Source organism: Pecten maximus, chromosome 1 (genome assembly GCF_902652985.1).
Source record: "Pecten maximus chromosome 1, xPecMax1.1, whole genome shotgun sequence".
Lineage (NCBI taxonomy): Eukaryota > Metazoa > Mollusca > Bivalvia > Pectinida > Pectinidae > Pecten > Pecten maximus.
Genome location: NC_047015.1, coordinates 40,902,096 through 40,921,241, shown reverse-complemented (window position 1 = coordinate 40,921,241; position 19,146 = coordinate 40,902,096). Strand labels below are relative to the sequence as shown.

Genomic DNA, 19,146 nt, shown 5'->3' with positions numbered 1-19,146 from the left:
TGCAAAACATGCAAATGACAACACGTAGCTAGTGGGATACATGAACATGTCCAAATCTAGGGATGTGCCATGTTGAGAGTATAATACACCGTTGTAACACATTTAATGCACCATTATAGTGCATACAACAAAATCTGTATCTTGAATGCGAAAAGGAAAGTGTAAAAAGTTAAAAAAAAAAAAAAAAAAAAAATACAACATTTAATGCGCCAGTAAAAGTATACGCCATAACAAAAACAATAGATAAAGCGTCAATCAGTGTTTAAACAACAACACTAGTTAATACAGTTCGTGCGTCAGTAAGAGTTACAACACGAGTTAATACAGTTCGTGCGTCAGTAAGAGTTACAACACTAGTTAATACAGTTCATGCGTCAGTAAGAGTTACAACACTAGTTAATACAGTTCGTGCGTCAGTAAGAGTTACAACACTAGTTGATACAGTCCGTGCCTCAGTAAGAGTAACAACACTAGTTAATACAGTTCGTGCGTCAGTAAGAGTTACAACACTAGTTAATAGAGTTAGTGCGTCAGTAAGAGTTACAACACTAGTTAATACAGTTCGTGCGTCAGTCAGTGTTTACAACACTAGTTAATACAGTTCGTGCGTTAGTAAGAGTTACAACACTAGTTAATACAGTTCGTGCGTCAGTAAGAGTTACAACACTAGTTAATACAGTTCGTGCGTCAATAAGAGTTTACATCACTGGTTAATACAGTTCCTGCGTCAGTCAGTGTTTACAACACTAGTTAATACAGTTCGTGCGTCAGTAAGAATTACAACACTAGTTAATACAGTTCGTGCGTCAGTAAGAGTTACAACACTAGTTAATACAGTTCGTGCGCCAGTAAGAGTTACAACACTAGTTAATACAGTTCGTGCGTCAGTAAGAGTTACAACACTAGTTAATACAGTTCGTGCGTCAGTAAGAGTTACAACACTAGTTAATACAGTTCGTGCGTCAGTAAGAGTTACAACACTAGTTGATACAGTTCGTGCGTCAGTAAGAGTTACAACACTAGTTGATACAGTTTCGTGCGTCAGTCAGTGTTTACAACACTAGTTAATACAGTTCGTGCGTCAGTAAGAATTACAACACTAGTTGATACAGTTTGTGCGTCAGTAAGAGTTACAACACTTGTTAATACAGTTCGTGCGTCAGTAAGAGTTACAACACTAGTTGATACAGTTCGTGCGTCAGTAAGAGTTACAACACTAGTTAATACAGTTCGTGCGTCAGTCAGTGTTACAACACTAGTTAATACAGTTCGTGCGTCAGTAAGAGTTACAACACTAGTTAATACAGTTCGTGCGCCAGTAAGAGTTACAACACTAGTTAATACAGTTCGTGCGACAGTAAGAGTTACAACACTAGTTAATACAGTTTGTACACACGTAAGTCAAACAAGAAATGTATACAACTGTGTACATCGTGGGGGTAAATAAATACAACACTTGAACGATGACAATGACTTGGTGATTATATCGATTAAATAGCAACGTCAATACCTGCGGGCATCGCAATTTGTAACTGAGACAGTTGACAATGACAGTAGGCAAAACAATACGACGAATCGAAAACTAATATATTTAATCCATCAGCATATATAGTAGTCGCGGTTAAGCTGACTGAGTCAATTGCTATAAATATCGTTTTAGATCAAACAAATCTCGAAAGTGATTTCCCAGTTGATATCTCCTTAGAATCTGTATAACCGATGGCTCCACATGACGTGCAACATCAGATTACCAGAGATACCTGGTCTGTATCAGGAAATGTCTGAGAACTTGGGCATATTATGTGTGTGTTGTGATTCTCCGTGCATATCATCACTTCCCAGCAATTAACCTACTGTCTTAGTTATGGACGGAACGGTAACAGTAATTGTTATGAAGATAAAGAAGTATTGATAAAGGATTTAAAAAAAAGTTTAACACTAACCAACGAGCTGGCGTTAAATTAGTGGGATTGTACAAGCAATCAATTACATGATATCGCGTTATGAAATACACAGGCAACCGCGACGAATAATCAATTCGTCAATGTAGTTACCACTGTCGTTGGTTAGATGTGACGCGTTTTGTGTACATAAGGGAATGGGGTGTTCGAATACATCTCATTTCGCTAGTCGATTGTGATCTGTTCATGTGTAAAAAGTCATATACGATAATTGTAGATAACGAATACAGGTAGAAATCAATCGGATCGCCATAAAACCCCGGTACCCCTAATCATGTAATGGACTGGACTACATTTGTAAACATTAGCGTTGTGTGGTGTCTTTGAACTCAGTACCTATCTCCGTAGGTATTTATATGGACGTTGAACGGAGGGGTGACCGACTCGCAATACATGCATGACAATGGACGCTGGGTGACACACTTGTGTTTATTACCTGTGCTAACATACGTACAAACTATATATATATTCAGTAACTGATAATCCAGAATGAAGCGTTTAGCGGGAGTCGTCATATTGGTGTTGGGGTTTGGAGTTTATTTTACTCAGCCCCATGCTTTATGTGCAAATGTGCTGTCTGATCCACTATACGCGGTTGTGTTTTATGCTGTGCTTGGACTCACCGCCCTGTTTCTTCTGACCAGTAAGAAGCCAAGACTTTGTATAAGTCCTGTCGGTAAAGCTGTTATAATTACAGGTGAGTGGCTATTGTAATCTTGATATGTAAACACACCAGACACGGTCCGCTATATGTCAGCTAGACACTATATTCTACCTGTCAGAATGTGATTATATACCAGACGAGTTAAATTCAAAACATTCACATCAACTATTTAGTATGCACGTTTCATTTTGTGTATGATAGAGTAATATTTAATGTGTTTTGGAAAGGACTCAACCATGCATGCCTACGAAGGGGACACAAACACAGACACACGCCTGTATTTGATACGCTAGAAAAATATACCTGTGTCCCGCCCGCACCTGTACACAAATCTTGTTTATTCCCTTTACCTTTGATATACCTTGTAAGTCGGACAAGTAAACAAGATTTGATCTCTGAACCCTAAGGGTACGTGAATACACTCTTTTGTGACACAAAGCCAATTTGTTCCGACAAACTAGATTAGTGTAACCGTACTGACAGCGTCCTCGATCGGGTATCGGTGTATTTTACCCGGCTCCACCCCAAAATTCATTCCAGGTATACGCTGTTGCTTTTCCATTAGATACGGCTTAGTGACTGTCGTATACCGACATATTCTACACGATATATAAGTACACATTTACACATACATCATAATTTTCTGAATACGCAACAATCTGCATTTTGGTTCATTTGTCATACGTTACTAGGGCATGAACGTCTTCGAGCTTTGTCTGAAAATGAGGGCACTAAGTGATATCAGTTTTAAGGGTTTTGTGACCTAGCACTATCTAAAGATGAATGAAAGCTGCAGATTGTGAAAATAAAAATAAACTGGAGTAGGTAATTTAAGACAAGGAAAGGACAGTAAAGTGTCACTACACACAATTCCTTGGGCTGACTCGTCATGCACCAAAAAAAATTAAGTGCCAATTCATGTAATACTTCTGAGAACTGGAGTACCTAAATTGACATATCATTTCCAGCTTACGTTATCATTATGCCAGGTACAATAGCACTAAACAGGGTATAGATATTTACTCCCAACATCCTGTACCTGTGCTACAGACAATTATAACGTCACGTGGGTATATTATATAGATAGATATATACGACATTCGAAGTTATAACAAAGCGTACAATGTACAGTATCATATAGGTCTAGACCGACCTCCCCTTCATGTCGCTGGGGCAGGATTTATGGCGTCCAGCGCACCGAAAAAATGCTACAGAGATTTAAATCAGAGAGGATGAGACTGGGTTAAAATTACACTTGCTTTATAACACTTTCTACCACACTCGGATCCTAAATAATGGTGCAGTGGGTTTTTTTTCCTGTAAAGACTTTACACGGCACGTTCCGTTGTGTTGTAGTGAACGAGTTATTTATAATTCCAAATGACACGTAAATCTCTTCGAGGAACATCTATTTATATTTAGTAATCTTTGCCAATAGTAGACAAACAATGGATTGGTGGATTGTTGTCGTTAACCAGATCTAATGTTCGTAAATTATACTGGCAGCTTACCAGACCGTCATTCCAAGGGTACCAATCAACGTCATCTTCCGGTATAATTTGTTGTTTAGGCGGCCATTTTGTACCATGAAGCCGATAATTTTGTCATGTTGAATTATTACCTATGTCATTAATTGATATTTAACAAATAAAACGAGACTATCTGGTATCCATTCATTTTCATACACTGCCTGCAGCTGGTTGGTATTTTAACTCATGCACTTATCATAAAGCGAGGGATGATTGATATGTTGTGAGCCTCGTATTGAAGGAGGTACTCATTGATGTTCTTTTTAAGTCCTACTATTCTCTGACTATATAGGGCATTGATCCAATATTTGCATAAAAAAGGTTTAACACCTAAGGATATCCATAATGATACGGTAGCAACACTGGGGAGATATGTCCCTCCATATGCTACAGTGAAAAGGTGGCGGGCGGAATTAAAGCGCGGCCGACAGAGCCTTGAGGATGACCCCCGTCCTGGATGGCCCGTCAATGTTGCAACCCTAAAAATGGTCAATAAAGTTCATGATATTGTTATGACTGACAGACGAGTCACAGAAAGATATATAGCCAGTAGAGTTGGCATTTCCCCGGAAAGAGTACATTCCATTCAGACCGAGGATCTTGCAATGAGAAAGCCTTCGGCCCGATGGGTACCAAGACGAGTTGATATTACAGTTGATCAGAAGCACACCAGACGCACATTATCGCGTGCTAATATGAACCTTTTTGAGGAAGATCCTGCCAGCTTTCTTCAGAGATTTGTCACCCCCGCCAAATTAAGAAGGCAAAGACAGTTCCATCAGCTGGGAAGGTAGCCTTGGTTTTCTTGGATACGGATGGTATTCTGCTGATAGATGATCTCCAAAAGGGACAAGCAATAAATGACACTGGGAAATATTTAACATAACTTAAGCGCCGCGAAAAGCTCACTAAAAGTGCGTTATTCCATCAGGACAATGCTCCTGTTCACAAGTCTGTCATTGCCATGACTACCATTCACGATTGTGGCTTTAAATTGATTGAGCATCCGTCTTATTCACCTGATCTCGCTCCATCAGACTTTTTATCTATTTCTAAAACTGTAAAACAGCTATTTCAGGCACATTCTTTCGGTCCGATTATGACGTCATACATGCAGTGGATGACTTTATGAACAGGCAAGAAAAGGAGTTCTATAAAAGTTGCATTGAGGCCCTACGTAGCCCAAAATGGTCACAGCGTGCGTCTAGAGTTCGGAGGTTCCTGATCTGGTCGTTGCATTCTTCCTCTCCTATCGTATTTGGCACCTAACTAAAACGATCCCTATGTGAGGTGATATATAGGGTCCCTTGTGTGTCTTCGGGACACAGGAGCTTGTTTATATTGATCATTAAAGATAATATAATATATTGACTACATTATTAGATGTCAATAAAGCTGAATTTGTAGTGATCCCTGATACATGACTCAAATAGTATTTTTACTGATCAATAGAGACGAGCCCCTGTGTTGGAGGTCGAACACTTTGTTGAGTGTCTGATGTTTACATTGTTTAACGTCCTAACGATAGTTATGGCTGAATGTAGCGGAACAGGACTGGACTGAACTGTCCAGGTAGCTCACAATGGCTAGAGCGTCCGTCGGAGGTCCGGGGTTCGAGTCCTGGTGTGGTCGTTACATTTGTAAACATCGCAAAAGTTCTCCTCAAACTTTAACATATGTCATAATCTGTTTTACTCGTGAGAATTATTTGTTATCTTATAAATAAATGTCTGTTTAAGCAATATATATCGAATACATATAGCAACGAAGGAGTGTACAGTACAGAATAATATCGCGTAGAAATAATACACTTCAAACGGGATCTCGCGACCTTTCTCTGTTTACATACGAGACAAAGTCCATTTAAATACTTTAAAGAGTTCATCTCAGTCTGACTTTTTAGGGAAAATGATGTTCATTAAATGTATGTAGTGTAGATAGTGTAAGTAATTACTGGTGAATTAGGTCCACATAACCTGGGTATTGATGGTACTTCACGTCCATTAACGTTGGTGGGGGTAAAATGGGTCATCTGATCGACTTTGTCAGAAAAGGCCATCTTTTGTCACGTCAAGCTGCGATCGGACTCTCATTACATGGAACAGCTTCGTTATTTTTATCGACACTGGATAATTGGCCTAAATTCCTGAACGTGCGAGGACCTATCCCCACCAGGACTTCTCAGCCTGGAGAGGGAAGATATTGCCATAGCTCGAGTTTCAAGTTATTTGTCCGCATTGAATTTAACCAAGCAAATGTACTCGTGTCGAAACCAAACAGGTGCATGTACATTTGTATAGCATATATAATCCCATTTGATTTTATATTTAGAAAACACACTCGTGATTGGCACTAGTGTATAATACAAGCGAACTTGCATGTAGAACAAGGAATAGAAAGAATAATGAAAGAAAAAATAATCTGACCAAGGCTGGGGATCGAATAGCCCGAGTTTCCTCTGGCCCTGACACTATGTCTGGTGAAGGGGCCCTACACCGGAAACTCGGGCTAATGATCGAACTACATATATTGTGACTGCGTACATTGTACATGGTACTACTAACCAAAGGGATATTCCCTCCAGTCCGAGTTGGAATGGCGACCTACACTTTCCATTTTACACCTGGATAAGTAAGGTGGTCTGTTCTAACACGTGACCGCCTATTTACACCTTGTTGAACAGTTATGACTCGCCATGCGAAACATGGTACTTAATAAGCGAATGGAAACTAACGACGGCTGGTGATACTTTGGGGAAATCACTGCGACCGACAAATCTCCCGATATGATTAGAACAGTCTGCTCATCTTCTCATCTTCATATATCGCGGTCTCGTTTATCAAATTATTGGTCTGTACCAGTAAACAGAGAAATTGAATACAGGTGGATTGATATATTGTTACAGCTAGCAATTGGGTCAACAAGCACCAGATGAAACGCCTAAACACGTAAAAATATCCGTGCACATGCCATTAACATTCAGTTTCGCCCAGCATGTTCTGCGTCATAGATTGATGACAGCGGGTCTCTGTAGACATAATTTGATCCATGCTTTGACATGCATGTAGATAAACACACATGCCCGGACAGTGCCTTTTCCTTGATTAAACTGAACCATTAGATTATATCCCTTGACAGTGTATATCTCACGGACTGGGTATATCTCACGGACTGGGTATATCTCACGGACTGGGTATATCTCACGGATTGGGTATATCTCACGGACTGGGTATATCTCACGGACTGGGTATATCTCACGGACTAGGTCTGTACATAAATCACGTGTAAGTGTTTAAATCATTTATGAGCTGTCTGAAAGGGAGTGTTTTTAATATCGAACATACAAGTTGTAATTGGTGTCCTTTGTGAATTATCTCCAAACATTCAAGTTGTAATTGGTGTCCTTTGTGAATTGTCTCCAAACATACAAGTTGTAATTGGTGTCCTTTGGGAATTGTCTCCAAACATACAAGTTGTAATTGGTGTCCTTTGTGAATTATCTCCAAACATACAAGTTGTAATTGGTGTCCTTTGTGAATTATCTCAAGTTACATATTGTATTTAGTCACAATTGGCGTTAAATCTCGAATATATATAGGTAGTTTTTGTCCAAATGCCATTAACTGATGGTTCCGAACGTTGTCACCGACGCGGGTCTCACTTAGAGAACATGACACTACCTGAATTACACGTAGATTTGAATGGCTGGTGTAGTCGCTAAAATAGATACCGTTCAAGAACAATTCATTTGATGCTTTTTGTTTGTGTCGCCGTGTTGTTCTATATTTTATTCATAGTTTGCCCCCATGTTACAGATTTTGAGTTTGGATTACGATTTCGTTTACTCGGCTATATTGTCTGTTTAATCTGGTTTGAGTTTGGATTACGATTTCGTTTACTCGGCTATATTGTCTGTTTAATCTGGTGAAAGGCAGGAAGATGACATTTGAGGTTAAATACTAAGACTGTTTATCTGCTTATTAAAATAGGTGTTTTTTTCAATCAGTCTAGGTAGTACAGCACGATACAGACTACACTGACAGGGTGTCGGATATATTTACACACCGTGGAATTATATGGTCGAGTTTTTAGTTTAATCAAGGGTATTGTCCGGACATATGAAACTAGACACAGTCTTCCTATATATTCCAACATGGTCCAGATTTCTTGAACCGAGACTCGTCGTCGGCAACGTGTCAAAATACATATGGAGGCAGATACCCTATATTGGTACCATATTAACGGACGTTTTCATGGTGTTTTATTGGATCATTTGACCCGAAAGGTCATGACCTATAGCCATATCATGTTTTGTCCTTCGAACGCCATGCGCCGTCTGTAAACTGTTCACATTTTAAACTTCTTTTCAAGCTTTTCGGTGGGGTTCAGTTTGAACTTACCTGAAATGATGCTGAGATGGTCCCGATCAAGTGTTGCTATTTTCAGAGCCGTTCTGAAATACAAGATGGCCACCATGACATTTGCACTGTTAGCCCTAACTACAAGGGAAATGTTATCAGTACCTACAATGTATATACACTTGATGTTTGTTTACCTGTCAGTCAAACTGACGAAAACGTCTTATCTCATCAAACCATGTGGCGCACTTCAAAGTATTATACTAGAATATGTAACTCGGTATCAACGTAAGGTGATCTTATCTCTTAATGGGAATACCTTTACATATATGTAAAACAGACAGGCACTCTGTCACGTCCATACCACTGAGCTGTTTTCCATATAAACGGGACCTTAGTGAAATTCTTGTTCATATTTCATTTTTTAAATTCTTACCTGGCATGTAAATATCTTAATGTAATCAGGTATCATCTGCTAGTACAGTAGTTCTGCAGTACTTATTTAAAACATATACAATTAGATTTAAAACCAAACCAAACAGAATGTGAAGAACATGCCTAATTACAGGTACCTGGTACGATTTCCCACCCCATCGGGTCAAAAGAAACATTGTAGTATATATATACGGACTGTTGTTTAAAATGTATCATAGAGGATTTTCGAAAGGGGGGTGGGTGGGGCGTCTGCGAGGGGTCTTGGGGTCGCCAAGGCATTTTTCAGGCTTTAAACATTTTCCCTCTTCCGAAAAGGGGAAGGGGGGTCCTGTACACGAGAAATTTGAAACAAGGCATCGGATTTGTCAACTTCAAACTCATGACGTCATTCAATAAAGTGGTTGGTTGGTTGGTTGGTTGGTTGGTTGTTATTGTACAACAGAAGCTAGTTTAAGGATGGTGTCAATTCACTGAAATACCTTGTACACCTCAAGCATCAAGTAATTTAATGATTTCGGTATGTCACGATTTGGGCATCAATCACCTACACATCCTTAAACTGGGACACGTTCTAAAATCCCCTACACATCCTTAAACTGGGACACGTTCTAAAATCCCCTACACATCCTTAAACTGGGACACGTTCTAAAATCCCCTACACATCCTTAAACTGAGACACGTTCTAAAATCCCCTATCCATCCTCAAACTGGGACACCTTCTAAAATCCCCTACCCATCCTCAAACTGGGACACCTTCTAAAATCTCCTACCCATCCTCAAACTGGGACACCTTCTAAAATCCCCTACCCATCCTCAAACTGGGACACGTTCTAAAATCCCCTACCCATCCTCAAACTGGGACACGTTCTAAAATCCCCTACCCATCCTCAAACTGGGACACCTTCTAAAATCCCCTACCCATCCTCAAACCGGGACACGTTCCAAAATCCCCTACCATCCTCAAACTGGGACACGTTCTAAAATCCCCTACCCATCCTCAAACTGGGACACGTTCTAAAATCCCCTACCCATCCTCAAACTGGGACACGTTCTAAAATCCCCTACCCATCCTCAAACTTGGACACCTTCTAAAATCCCCTACCCATCCTCAAACCGGGACACGTTCCAAAATCCCCTACCATCCTCAAACTGGGACACGTTCTAAAATCCCCTACCCATCCTCAAACTGGGACACGTTCTAAAATCCCCTACCCATCCTCAAACTGGGACACGTTCTAAAATCCCCTACCCATCCTCAAACTGGGACACCTTCTAAAATCCCCTACCCATCCTCAAACTGGGACACGTTCTAAAATCCCCTACCATCCTCAAACTGGGACACGTTCTAAAATCCCCTACCCATCCTCAAACTGGGACACGTTCTAAAATCCCCTACCCATCCTCAAACTGGGACACCTTCTAAAATCCCTTACCCATCCTCAAACTGGGACACCTTCTAAAATCCCCTACCCATACTCAAACTGGGACACGTTCTAAAATCCCTTACCCATCCTCAAACTGGGACACGTTCTAGTGCAAAACCAGAAGTAAAACAGTAGTCATGAGAGACATCAGAAGGGAGAGTGGCGATCCCATATGTAGTCGCCTTTTACAAGTCCTTCAATGGGGACAACAGCTACAATTATTACCCCTTATCATAAATTCCCAACAAAACACTGTCAATATGTGTGTGTATTACGGGGACACCTTGATAAAGTAAAATCAGAAATACTTCATTTTGCTCATAAAACGTTTCTCATTTTACCATTAAAATTGAATTGAATGAATAAGAACATATTGGTTTATTGATGTATAGACCCATATTTTGATATAATCGACACTCGATGTATTTTCTAGTTCAGTGCTTAAACCATTTGCGTGACACCCAGTCGAATACCTAGAGTACATATGTTTTTTTATGATTCAAAGAATGTTAATGTTACCATTTTTACTTTGCAGGATGCGACAGTGGATTCGGAAACAGTCTGGCCATGCGTTTGGACAAGCTCGGCTTCAGCGTGTTTGCCGGATGTTTGGCACCGAGCCGCGAGGGAGCTAGAAAGCTTGAAGAAGATTCCTCCGGACGGATCAAGGTCATGGAACTTAACGTCACAGATGATTTTCATGTCAGAAGTGCTGTTCGGTTCGTCAAAGAAAATCTCGGCGACAATAGTGAGTTTCTGTATCAGTGATGTATGAAATAAACCTCCTTTCCTATCAGCAATTCTTATTGACAACGCTATTGTAAGGGGACGCTAGTATGGCGATTATTTCTTCTTGGACGCAAGATGTTTCGCTTCCTCATCGTCATGCTTTCGCTGTCTTTCTTACTATCGCCGTCGCAAACGTTACTCGTGATCAAACACATCCGAGTCGTTCATATTGCTCTCTGTTGTTTTCACGCGTTGTCGAACAAATATCGAGGAATCGAGAAGAGAAAATACGGGATTTGTACTTTGGCCTTAACTGGCCACCCTGGCAAAGAATGAATTAAACGTGTTTACCTTTGTAGTGCATTATACATGTATATGGACCGTGAGTTGGGAATTCGTGCGAAGTCGCTGTGTTTTATGTAAAGCCATAATTCATTATATATGATAAAATAAAATGAAATAGATGTTTCAATCGTTTTAAATACAATGTTTCATTTTAGTTTGGGGTATTTCTTTAATTCATCCTATGGAATCAAAATCAGTTCTTGCATTCGGCCCTTTGAGTACCCTTCCGGAGCAGACACTCTCATGTCTTCAGATTACCCCCTTGTTTTGTTGATGTTGAGACCTTCGGATTACCCCCTTGTTTTGTTGATTTTGAGACCTTCAGATTACCCCCTTGTTTTGTTGATGTTGAGACCTTCAGATTACCCTCTTGTTTTGTTGATGTCGAGACCTTCAGGTTACCCCCTTGTTTTGTTGATTGTGAGACCTTCAGATTACCCCCTTGTTTTGTTGATGTTGAGACCTTCAGATTACCTCCCTGTTTTGTTGATTTTGAGACCTTCAGGATACCCCCTTGTTTTGTTGATTTTGAGACCTTCAGATTACCCCCTTGTTTTGTTGATTTTGAGACTTCAGATTACCCCCTTGTTTTGTTGATGTTGAGACCTTCAGATTACCCCCTTGTTTTGTTGATGTTGAGACCTTCAGATTACCCCCTTGTTTTGTTGATGTTGAGACCTTCAGATTACCCCCTTGTTTTGTTGATTGACCTTCAGATTACCCCCTTGTTTTGTTGATGTTGAGACCTTCAGATTACTCCCCTTGTTTTGTTGATGTTGAGACCTTCAGATTACCCCCTTGTTTTGTTGATTTTGAGACCTTCAGATTACCCCCCTTGTTTTGTTGATTTACCTTCAGATTACCCCCCTTGTTTTGTTGATGTTGAGACCTTCAGATTACTCCCCTTGTTTTGTTGATGTTGAGACCTTCAGATTACCCGCTTGTTTTGTTGATGTTGAGACCTTCAGATTACCCCCTTGTTTTGTTGATGTTGAGACCTTCAGATTACCCCCTTGTTTTGTTGATTTTGAGACCTTCAGATTACCCCCTTGTTTTGTTGATTTTGAGACCTTCAGATTACCCCCTTGTTTTGTTGATGTTGAGACCTTCAGATTACCCCCCTTGTTTTGTTGATGTTGAGACCTTCAGATTACCCGCTTGTTTTGTTGATGTTGAGACCTTCAGATTACCCGCTTGTTTTGTTGATGTTGAGACCTTCAGATTACCCCCTTGTTTTGTTGATGTTGAGACCTTCAGATTACCCCCTTGTTTTGTTGATTGACCTTCAGATTACCCCCTTGTTTTGTTGATGTTGAGACCTTCAGATTACCCCCTTGTTTTGTTGATGTTGAGACCTTCAGATTACTCCCCTTGTTTTGTTGATGTTGAGACCTTCAGATTATCCCCTTGTTTTGTTGATTTTGAGACCTTCAGATTACCCCCTTGTTTTGTTGATGTTGAGACCTTCAGATTACCCCCTTGTTTTGTTGATGTTGAGACCTTCAGATTACCCCCTTGTTTTGTTGATTTTGAGACCTTCAGATTACCCCCTTGTTTTGTTGATTTTGAGACCTTCAGATTACCCCCTTGTTTTGTTGATGTTGAGACCTTCAGATTACCCCCTTGTTTTGTTGATTTTGAGACCTTCAGATTACCCCCTTGTTTTGTTGATTTTGAGACCTTCAGATTACCTCCTTGTTTTGTTGATGTTGAGACCTTCAGATTACCCCCTTGTTTTGTTGATGTTGAGACCTTCAGATTACCCCCTTGTTTTGTTGATGTTGAGACCTTCAGATTACCCCCTTGTTTTGTTGATTTCGAGACCTTCAGGTTACCCCCTTGTTTTGTTGATTTTGAGACCTTCAGATCACCCCCTTGTTTTGTTGATGTTGAGACCTTCAGATTACCCCCTTGTTTTGTTGATGTTGGGACCTTCAGATTACCCCCTTGTTTTGTTGATGTTGAGACCTTCAGATTACCCCCTTGTTTTGTTGATGTCGAGACCTTCAGATTACCCCCTTGTTTTGTTGATGTTGAGACCTTCAGATTACCCCCTTGTTTTGTTGATGTTGAGACCTTCAGATTACCCCCTTGTTTTGTTGATGTTGGGACCTTCAGATTACCCCCTTGTTTTGTTGATGTTGAGACCTTCAGATTACCCCCTTGTTTTGTTGATGTTGAGACCTTCAGATTACCCCCTTGTTTTGTTGATGTTGGGACCTTCAGATTACCCCCTTGTTTTGTTGATGTCGAGACCTTCAGATTACCCCCTTGTTTTGTTGATGTTGAGACCTTCAGATTACCCCCCTTGTTTTGTTGATGTTGAGACCTTCAGATTACCCCCTTGTTTTGTTGATGTCGAGACCTTCAGATTACCCCCTTGTTTTGTTGATGTCGAGACCTTCAGATTACCCCCTTGTTTTGTTGATTTTGAGACTTCAGATTACCCCCTTGTTTTGTTGATTTTGAGACCTTCAGATTACCCCCCTTGTTTTGTTGATGTTGAGACCTTCAGATTACCCCCTTGTTTTGTTGATTTTGAGACCTTCAGATTACCCCCCTTGTTTTGTTGATTTTGAGACCTTCAGATTACCCCCTTGTTTTGTTGATTTTGAGACCTTCAGATTACCCCCTTGTTTTGTTGATGTTGAGACCTTCAGATTGCCCCCTTGTTTTGTTGATGTTGAGACCTTCAGATTACCCCCTTGTTTTGTTGATTGACCTTCAGATTACCCCCTTGTTTTGTTGATTTTGAGACCTTCAGATTACCCCCTTGTTTTGTTGATTTTGATACCTTCAGATTACCCCCTTGTTTTGTTGATTGACCTTCAGATTACCCCCTTGTTTTGTTGATGTTGAGACTTCAGATTACCCCCTTGTTTTGTTGATTGACCTTCAGATTACCCCCTTGTTTTGTTGATGTTGAGACCTTCAGATTACCCCACTTGTTTTGTTGATTTCGAGACCTTCAGATTACCCCCTTGTTTTGTTGATTTTGAGACCTTCAGATTACCCCCTTGTTTTGTTGATGTTGAGACCTTCAGATTACCCCCTTGTTTTGTTGATGTTGAGACCTTCAGATTACCCCCTTGTTTTGTTGATGTTGAGACCTTCAGATTACCCCCTTGTTTTGTTGATGTTGAGACCTTCAGATTACTCCCCTTGTTTTGTTGATGTTGAGACCTTCAGATTACCCCCTTGTTTTGTTGATTTTGAGACCTTCAGATTACCCCCTTGTTTTGTTGATTTTGAGACCTTCAGATTGCCCCCTTGTTTTGTTGATTTTGAGACCTTCAGATTACCCCCTTGTTTTGTTGATTGACCTTCAGATTGCCCCCTTGTTTTGTTGATTTTGAGACCTTCAGATTACCCCCTTGTTTTGTTGATGTTGAGACCTTCAGATTACCCCCTTGTTTTGTTGATTTTGAGACCTTCAGATTACCCGCTTGTTTTGTTGATGTTGAGACCTTCAGATTACCCCCCTGTTTTGTTGATTTTGAGACCTTCAGATTACCCCCTTGTTTTGTTGATGTTGAGACCTTCAGATTACCCCCCTGTTTTGTTGATTTTGAGACCTTCAGATTACCCCCTTGTTTTGTTGATGTTGAGACCTTCAGATTACCCCCTTGTTTTGTTGATGTTGAGACCTTCAGATTACCCCCTTGTTTTGTTGATGTTGAGACCTTCAGATTACCCCCTTGTTTTGTTGATTTTGAGACCTTCAGATTACCCCCTTGTTTTGTTGATGTTGAGACCTTCAGATTACCCCCTTGTTTTGTTGATTTTGAGACCTTCAGATTACCCCCCTTGTTTTGTTGATGTTGAGACCTTCAGATTACCCCCCTTGTTTTGTTGATGTTGAGACCTTCAGATTACCCCCCTTGTTTTGTTGATGTTGAGACCTTCAGATTACCCCCCTTGTTTTGTTGATGTTGAGACCTTCAGATTACCCCCTTGTTTTGTTGATTTTGAGACCTTCAGATTACCCCCTTGTTTTGTTGATTTTGAGACTTCAGATTACCCCCTTGTTTTGTTGATTTTTAGTTAGAATTACGGTTTCCCATGTTGGTGTTCTTTGTTGTATTGTGTTTGAGTGACATATTTTGGGGTATTTTACAGCACTGTGGGCGTGTGTAAACAACGCCGGGATAGCCGTATTCCAGGAAATCGAATGGTGTTCTGTAATCCAGTTCCAACAGATTATGGACGTGAATGTGATTGGCGTTGTCAGGGTAACCAAGGCGTTCCTTCCTCTCATCAGGGCGTCAAAGGGCAGAGTCGTCAACGTGGCCAGTCTTGCAGGTACATTGATCCAGTGTCGGGTGGTACTATCAAGTGCATTATTTTACTGGGTTCAACATCCTCGAAATAGCTAAAGTGTCATATGAGGACGAATGTCAATCGCTCAACATCAGAAGAAAATAAAGAGAAAGAGAGGAAAGACAGAAAAAGGAAAGACAGAAAAGATCCAAAGTTTTGCAAGAAGCAGCAGATTTTTTTAGTCTCTTTAATATCCACTAAGCATATATATTAGAACGAACAGATCGGTTAAATTTATAATGTTTGCTACATTATCACAGATAGCTTTACACTAGATGAATGGCATGTGTGTTACAGGTCGGTAATCATATTATAATGAATGTCATGTGTGTTACAGGTCGGTTCATACAATAATGAATGCCATGTGTGTTACAGGTCGGTTCATACAATAATGAATGCCATGTGTGTTACAGGTCGGTTCACAGTGCCGTCGTTTGCTGCCTACTCAATGTCTAAGAAGGCATGTATAGCGTTTTCTGACGGACTACGCCAGGAAATGCACAAGTTTGACATTAAAGTGGTCACCGTGGAACCAGGCTTGTACAAGTAAGACAGTCTTCTCATCAAAGTCACCTAAACTATCTACTGAATAGCTAGCTGGTCTTTCTGTTTATTTAAAGCCCGTTTTGTATTTGTACTTGGATGTACCTGCACAAGCGTAGGTGTTATAGCGATAAATGCAAACATCATGAGCTTTAGAAATCACGACCACTTCAGGAGTCATCAACAGTAATAATGTCTTCATTCGTTGGCAACTTGTTTTTCTCAGATTTTTTTGGTGATCTGGACCAATTCGAAACATCTCGCCAAACCCCGTCAATTTACGGAAGTAATCCTTTTCTTCAGTGCAATAACGTAAAATTGTCTATAAATTCACAAATGTTCAACTTGTTGAGGACCTTGATAGAATTTCTTATCATTATTCTGGATGTTTATTAGTTTAATGTTCCCTTTACAGAACACCAATAGCCGCCACGGATTATTTGATTGATACCAACCGGAAGTCGTGGGCGGAAACGCCGACAGAGGTGAAGGACGTGTATGGCGAGGAATACTTCGACGCATTTCTCAAGAGTATTGAGGGTCAGATGAAGCGCGCGCGCAGTAATGTGGATGAAGTGGTTGATCAGATGGTAGAAGCAGTCACCACGAAGGAGCCGCGCGTGCGATACGTTCCCAACTTCATGTCCAACGTCCGTGCATCCATACTCATGTACCTGCCGACTGCTTTAACGGACAGATTCTTCGAATCCATCTACAAAATTAAGGTGGACGTCAAGAAATAGTCTAATTAAGATTTTTGTGTGTTTTGAATGGGGTCGGAAAGCTCTGAATGACCGAACATATTCGATAAATTTTCACAAAATATCTGCATTGATATGTGACGATGTACATTGTAGAGTGTATGTTTGTAGTTGATTTGTCATTACTCTCCGTGTGTAGATATGTTTTGGACGTTATGATATTGGCTGATCCCATGTGACCCGTGCTAATCTGGACGATTCGTTAATCCGGACACTATCAAATCAAAAGGTCCGAATATAATGAGGTTCCAATGTTCAATTCATCAGATCAGTAAGTGAAGAGCGAAACTGTTATGGAGAAGAAGCTTGTGATATCGGACCACACATTTCGTCATCCTTGTGTCTAGAATTCAAACGTTTTCAGGGATCGGTTTACGTTTTGAATGTTATATGAGAGCGTGACGCGGTAAACTTACGTGAGAAGACACCAGATATGGATTGTAAGGTGTAATATGTAGACTGTTTTACCAACAATATGATATAGACTCAATTAGTTTGCGTATCTGTGTTTACGGAAGTTCGTTTAATGTATACATATATAATCACGTCTGAAAATTCATAATCATATACATAACCATTTGAATATGGAAATAAAAACCAAAGTGATTTTGTTGTTAATTGAACAATATGTACATATTTAGCGGTAATCTTATTTGAGTGAGTTTCCCGGTGGAAGCATTCCTCTGAACTATGATAGTGCTGTTTGAAGTAATTATTTTATCTACATTGTTTTATGGCAAGCATTGTTGGTACGCCTTTACCATTCGGTTGTGTGCTAAATTTTGAGTTAGCCAAAATAGCCCTTATATACCTAATCTCGAAGTCCTTTGGGCCATGGAAATGTTTCGAGATATCCAAAGTATTCGAGATGGCAGTATATTTATGTTGCTATATTTTACTACCGGAACTCTTTACTTCGAGCTAAGCAGGGTATTTGTGTTCGAGATAATGAAGCTTTACTTACATGGCTACGTATCACTTCGATGCTAAAGTTGAAAGCGTGTTATTTGAACGCCAACGTAAATATTTTAGAAGTCCAAAGAGGGTTATATATAGATGTTACTAAGATTCTCACAAAACAGACAATAAGTGGCTGTATCTGCTTACGTAATACGAATGCACGTGCGAGTATTTATATACCTAGTAGGTCCCTAGGGATCCATATATCTCCTCCGTCTGCGTTACCGGGAAACGTGGAAAGTAGTAACCGTTCCTATGTTATGAAGGCGATCGATACAGGTAGTTCAAAGTCGTGCTGTATACTGTATACCCATAGACGTGCTGAAATCATTTGGTTGCTAACAAAAACGCGGACATGTTTAACGAGCGTATGTCAGGATTGTCCTATTTTGTCACCCCCACAATTACTGAAGCGTGTTGTGTATTTACGTAATGTTGACTCACGAGCGTCTGCTTCTGGTTAGTATTAATAAAAAATAAGCACGGAGTGGTTGACTCGGGTGATATTAATTTCTCTGTGTCATAATAAACCCGTAAATATGTAGATCAGACGTTGATAAGTTCGTTCGTCTACAATCGTGGCGTTGATATTTAGGTTGAGGTCACGGATCAGCGAAGAGATTCGTGAACATTGAACCACTTTCCCTTTTCATTTGAAAATAAATACACCTGTAAATAAATAAACTGGCAGATTCGTACAGTACGCTATTCATTTGATTCTGTGCACTGGAAAGGACAGCCGTAGTAGGTCTCCATCTAGACCATGTAACTGTCCGGTAATTGACATTCAGAATGATGCCAATATTGATGGTCCAGAAGTTTTCACTTGAATCGCTAATCATTGGGACGTTCACTCCTCTCCTTTTAGTTTCCATGTTGTTTTTTTTTCCAGCCGTCCCAAGGCTTGTCTTTTAGTCTCTGGTACCAGTTTCAATATCCCTTAATTTAAAGAAAATTCTTAACTTAAATTGTCCATGGGAAAGCATAAGAGCATTTAAGGAATGTGACTTGGCTAAGAATTCTGTTATGCTTTCCTATGGAAAATTTTACTCTGAGGAACGTTGATGAAACCGGGACCTGGTATTCCAAACTTTCTACATACACTTGGGTCCGAGTC

The 19,146-nt window shown here is 40.1% G+C and overlaps 1 protein-coding gene across 1 annotated transcript; it reads left to right on the top strand.

Moving 5' to 3' along the window:
* The first annotated feature begins 2,124 nt into the window (after window positions 1–2,124).
* Window positions 2,125–17,676, top strand: LOC117333847 (17-beta-hydroxysteroid dehydrogenase type 6-like). Its single transcript, XM_033893266.1, has 5 exons — window positions 2,125–2,658; window positions 10,907–11,119; window positions 15,565–15,747; window positions 16,179–16,311; window positions 16,724–17,676. The coding sequence occupies exons 1-5, from the start codon at window positions 2,451–2,453 to the stop codon at window positions 17,049–17,051; spliced, it is 1,065 nt and encodes a 354-aa protein (XP_033749157.1). The 5' UTR covers window positions 2,125–2,450; the 3' UTR covers window positions 17,052–17,676.
* Window positions 17,677–19,146: the final 1,470 nt, after the last annotated feature.

Coding starts and splice junctions, on each gene's coding strand:
- LOC117333847 (XM_033893266.1), top strand. CDS start 2,451: ATGAAGCGTTTAGCGGGAGTCGTCATATTGGTGTTGGGGTTTGGAGTT. Junction 2,659..10,906: donor TAAAGCTGTTATAATTACAG/GTGAGTGGCTAT, acceptor TTTACTTTGCAG/GATGCGACAGTGGATTCGGA. Junction 15,748..16,178: donor CAACGTGGCCAGTCTTGCAG/GTACATTGATCC, acceptor TGTGTGTTACAG/GTCGGTTCACAGTGCCGTCG.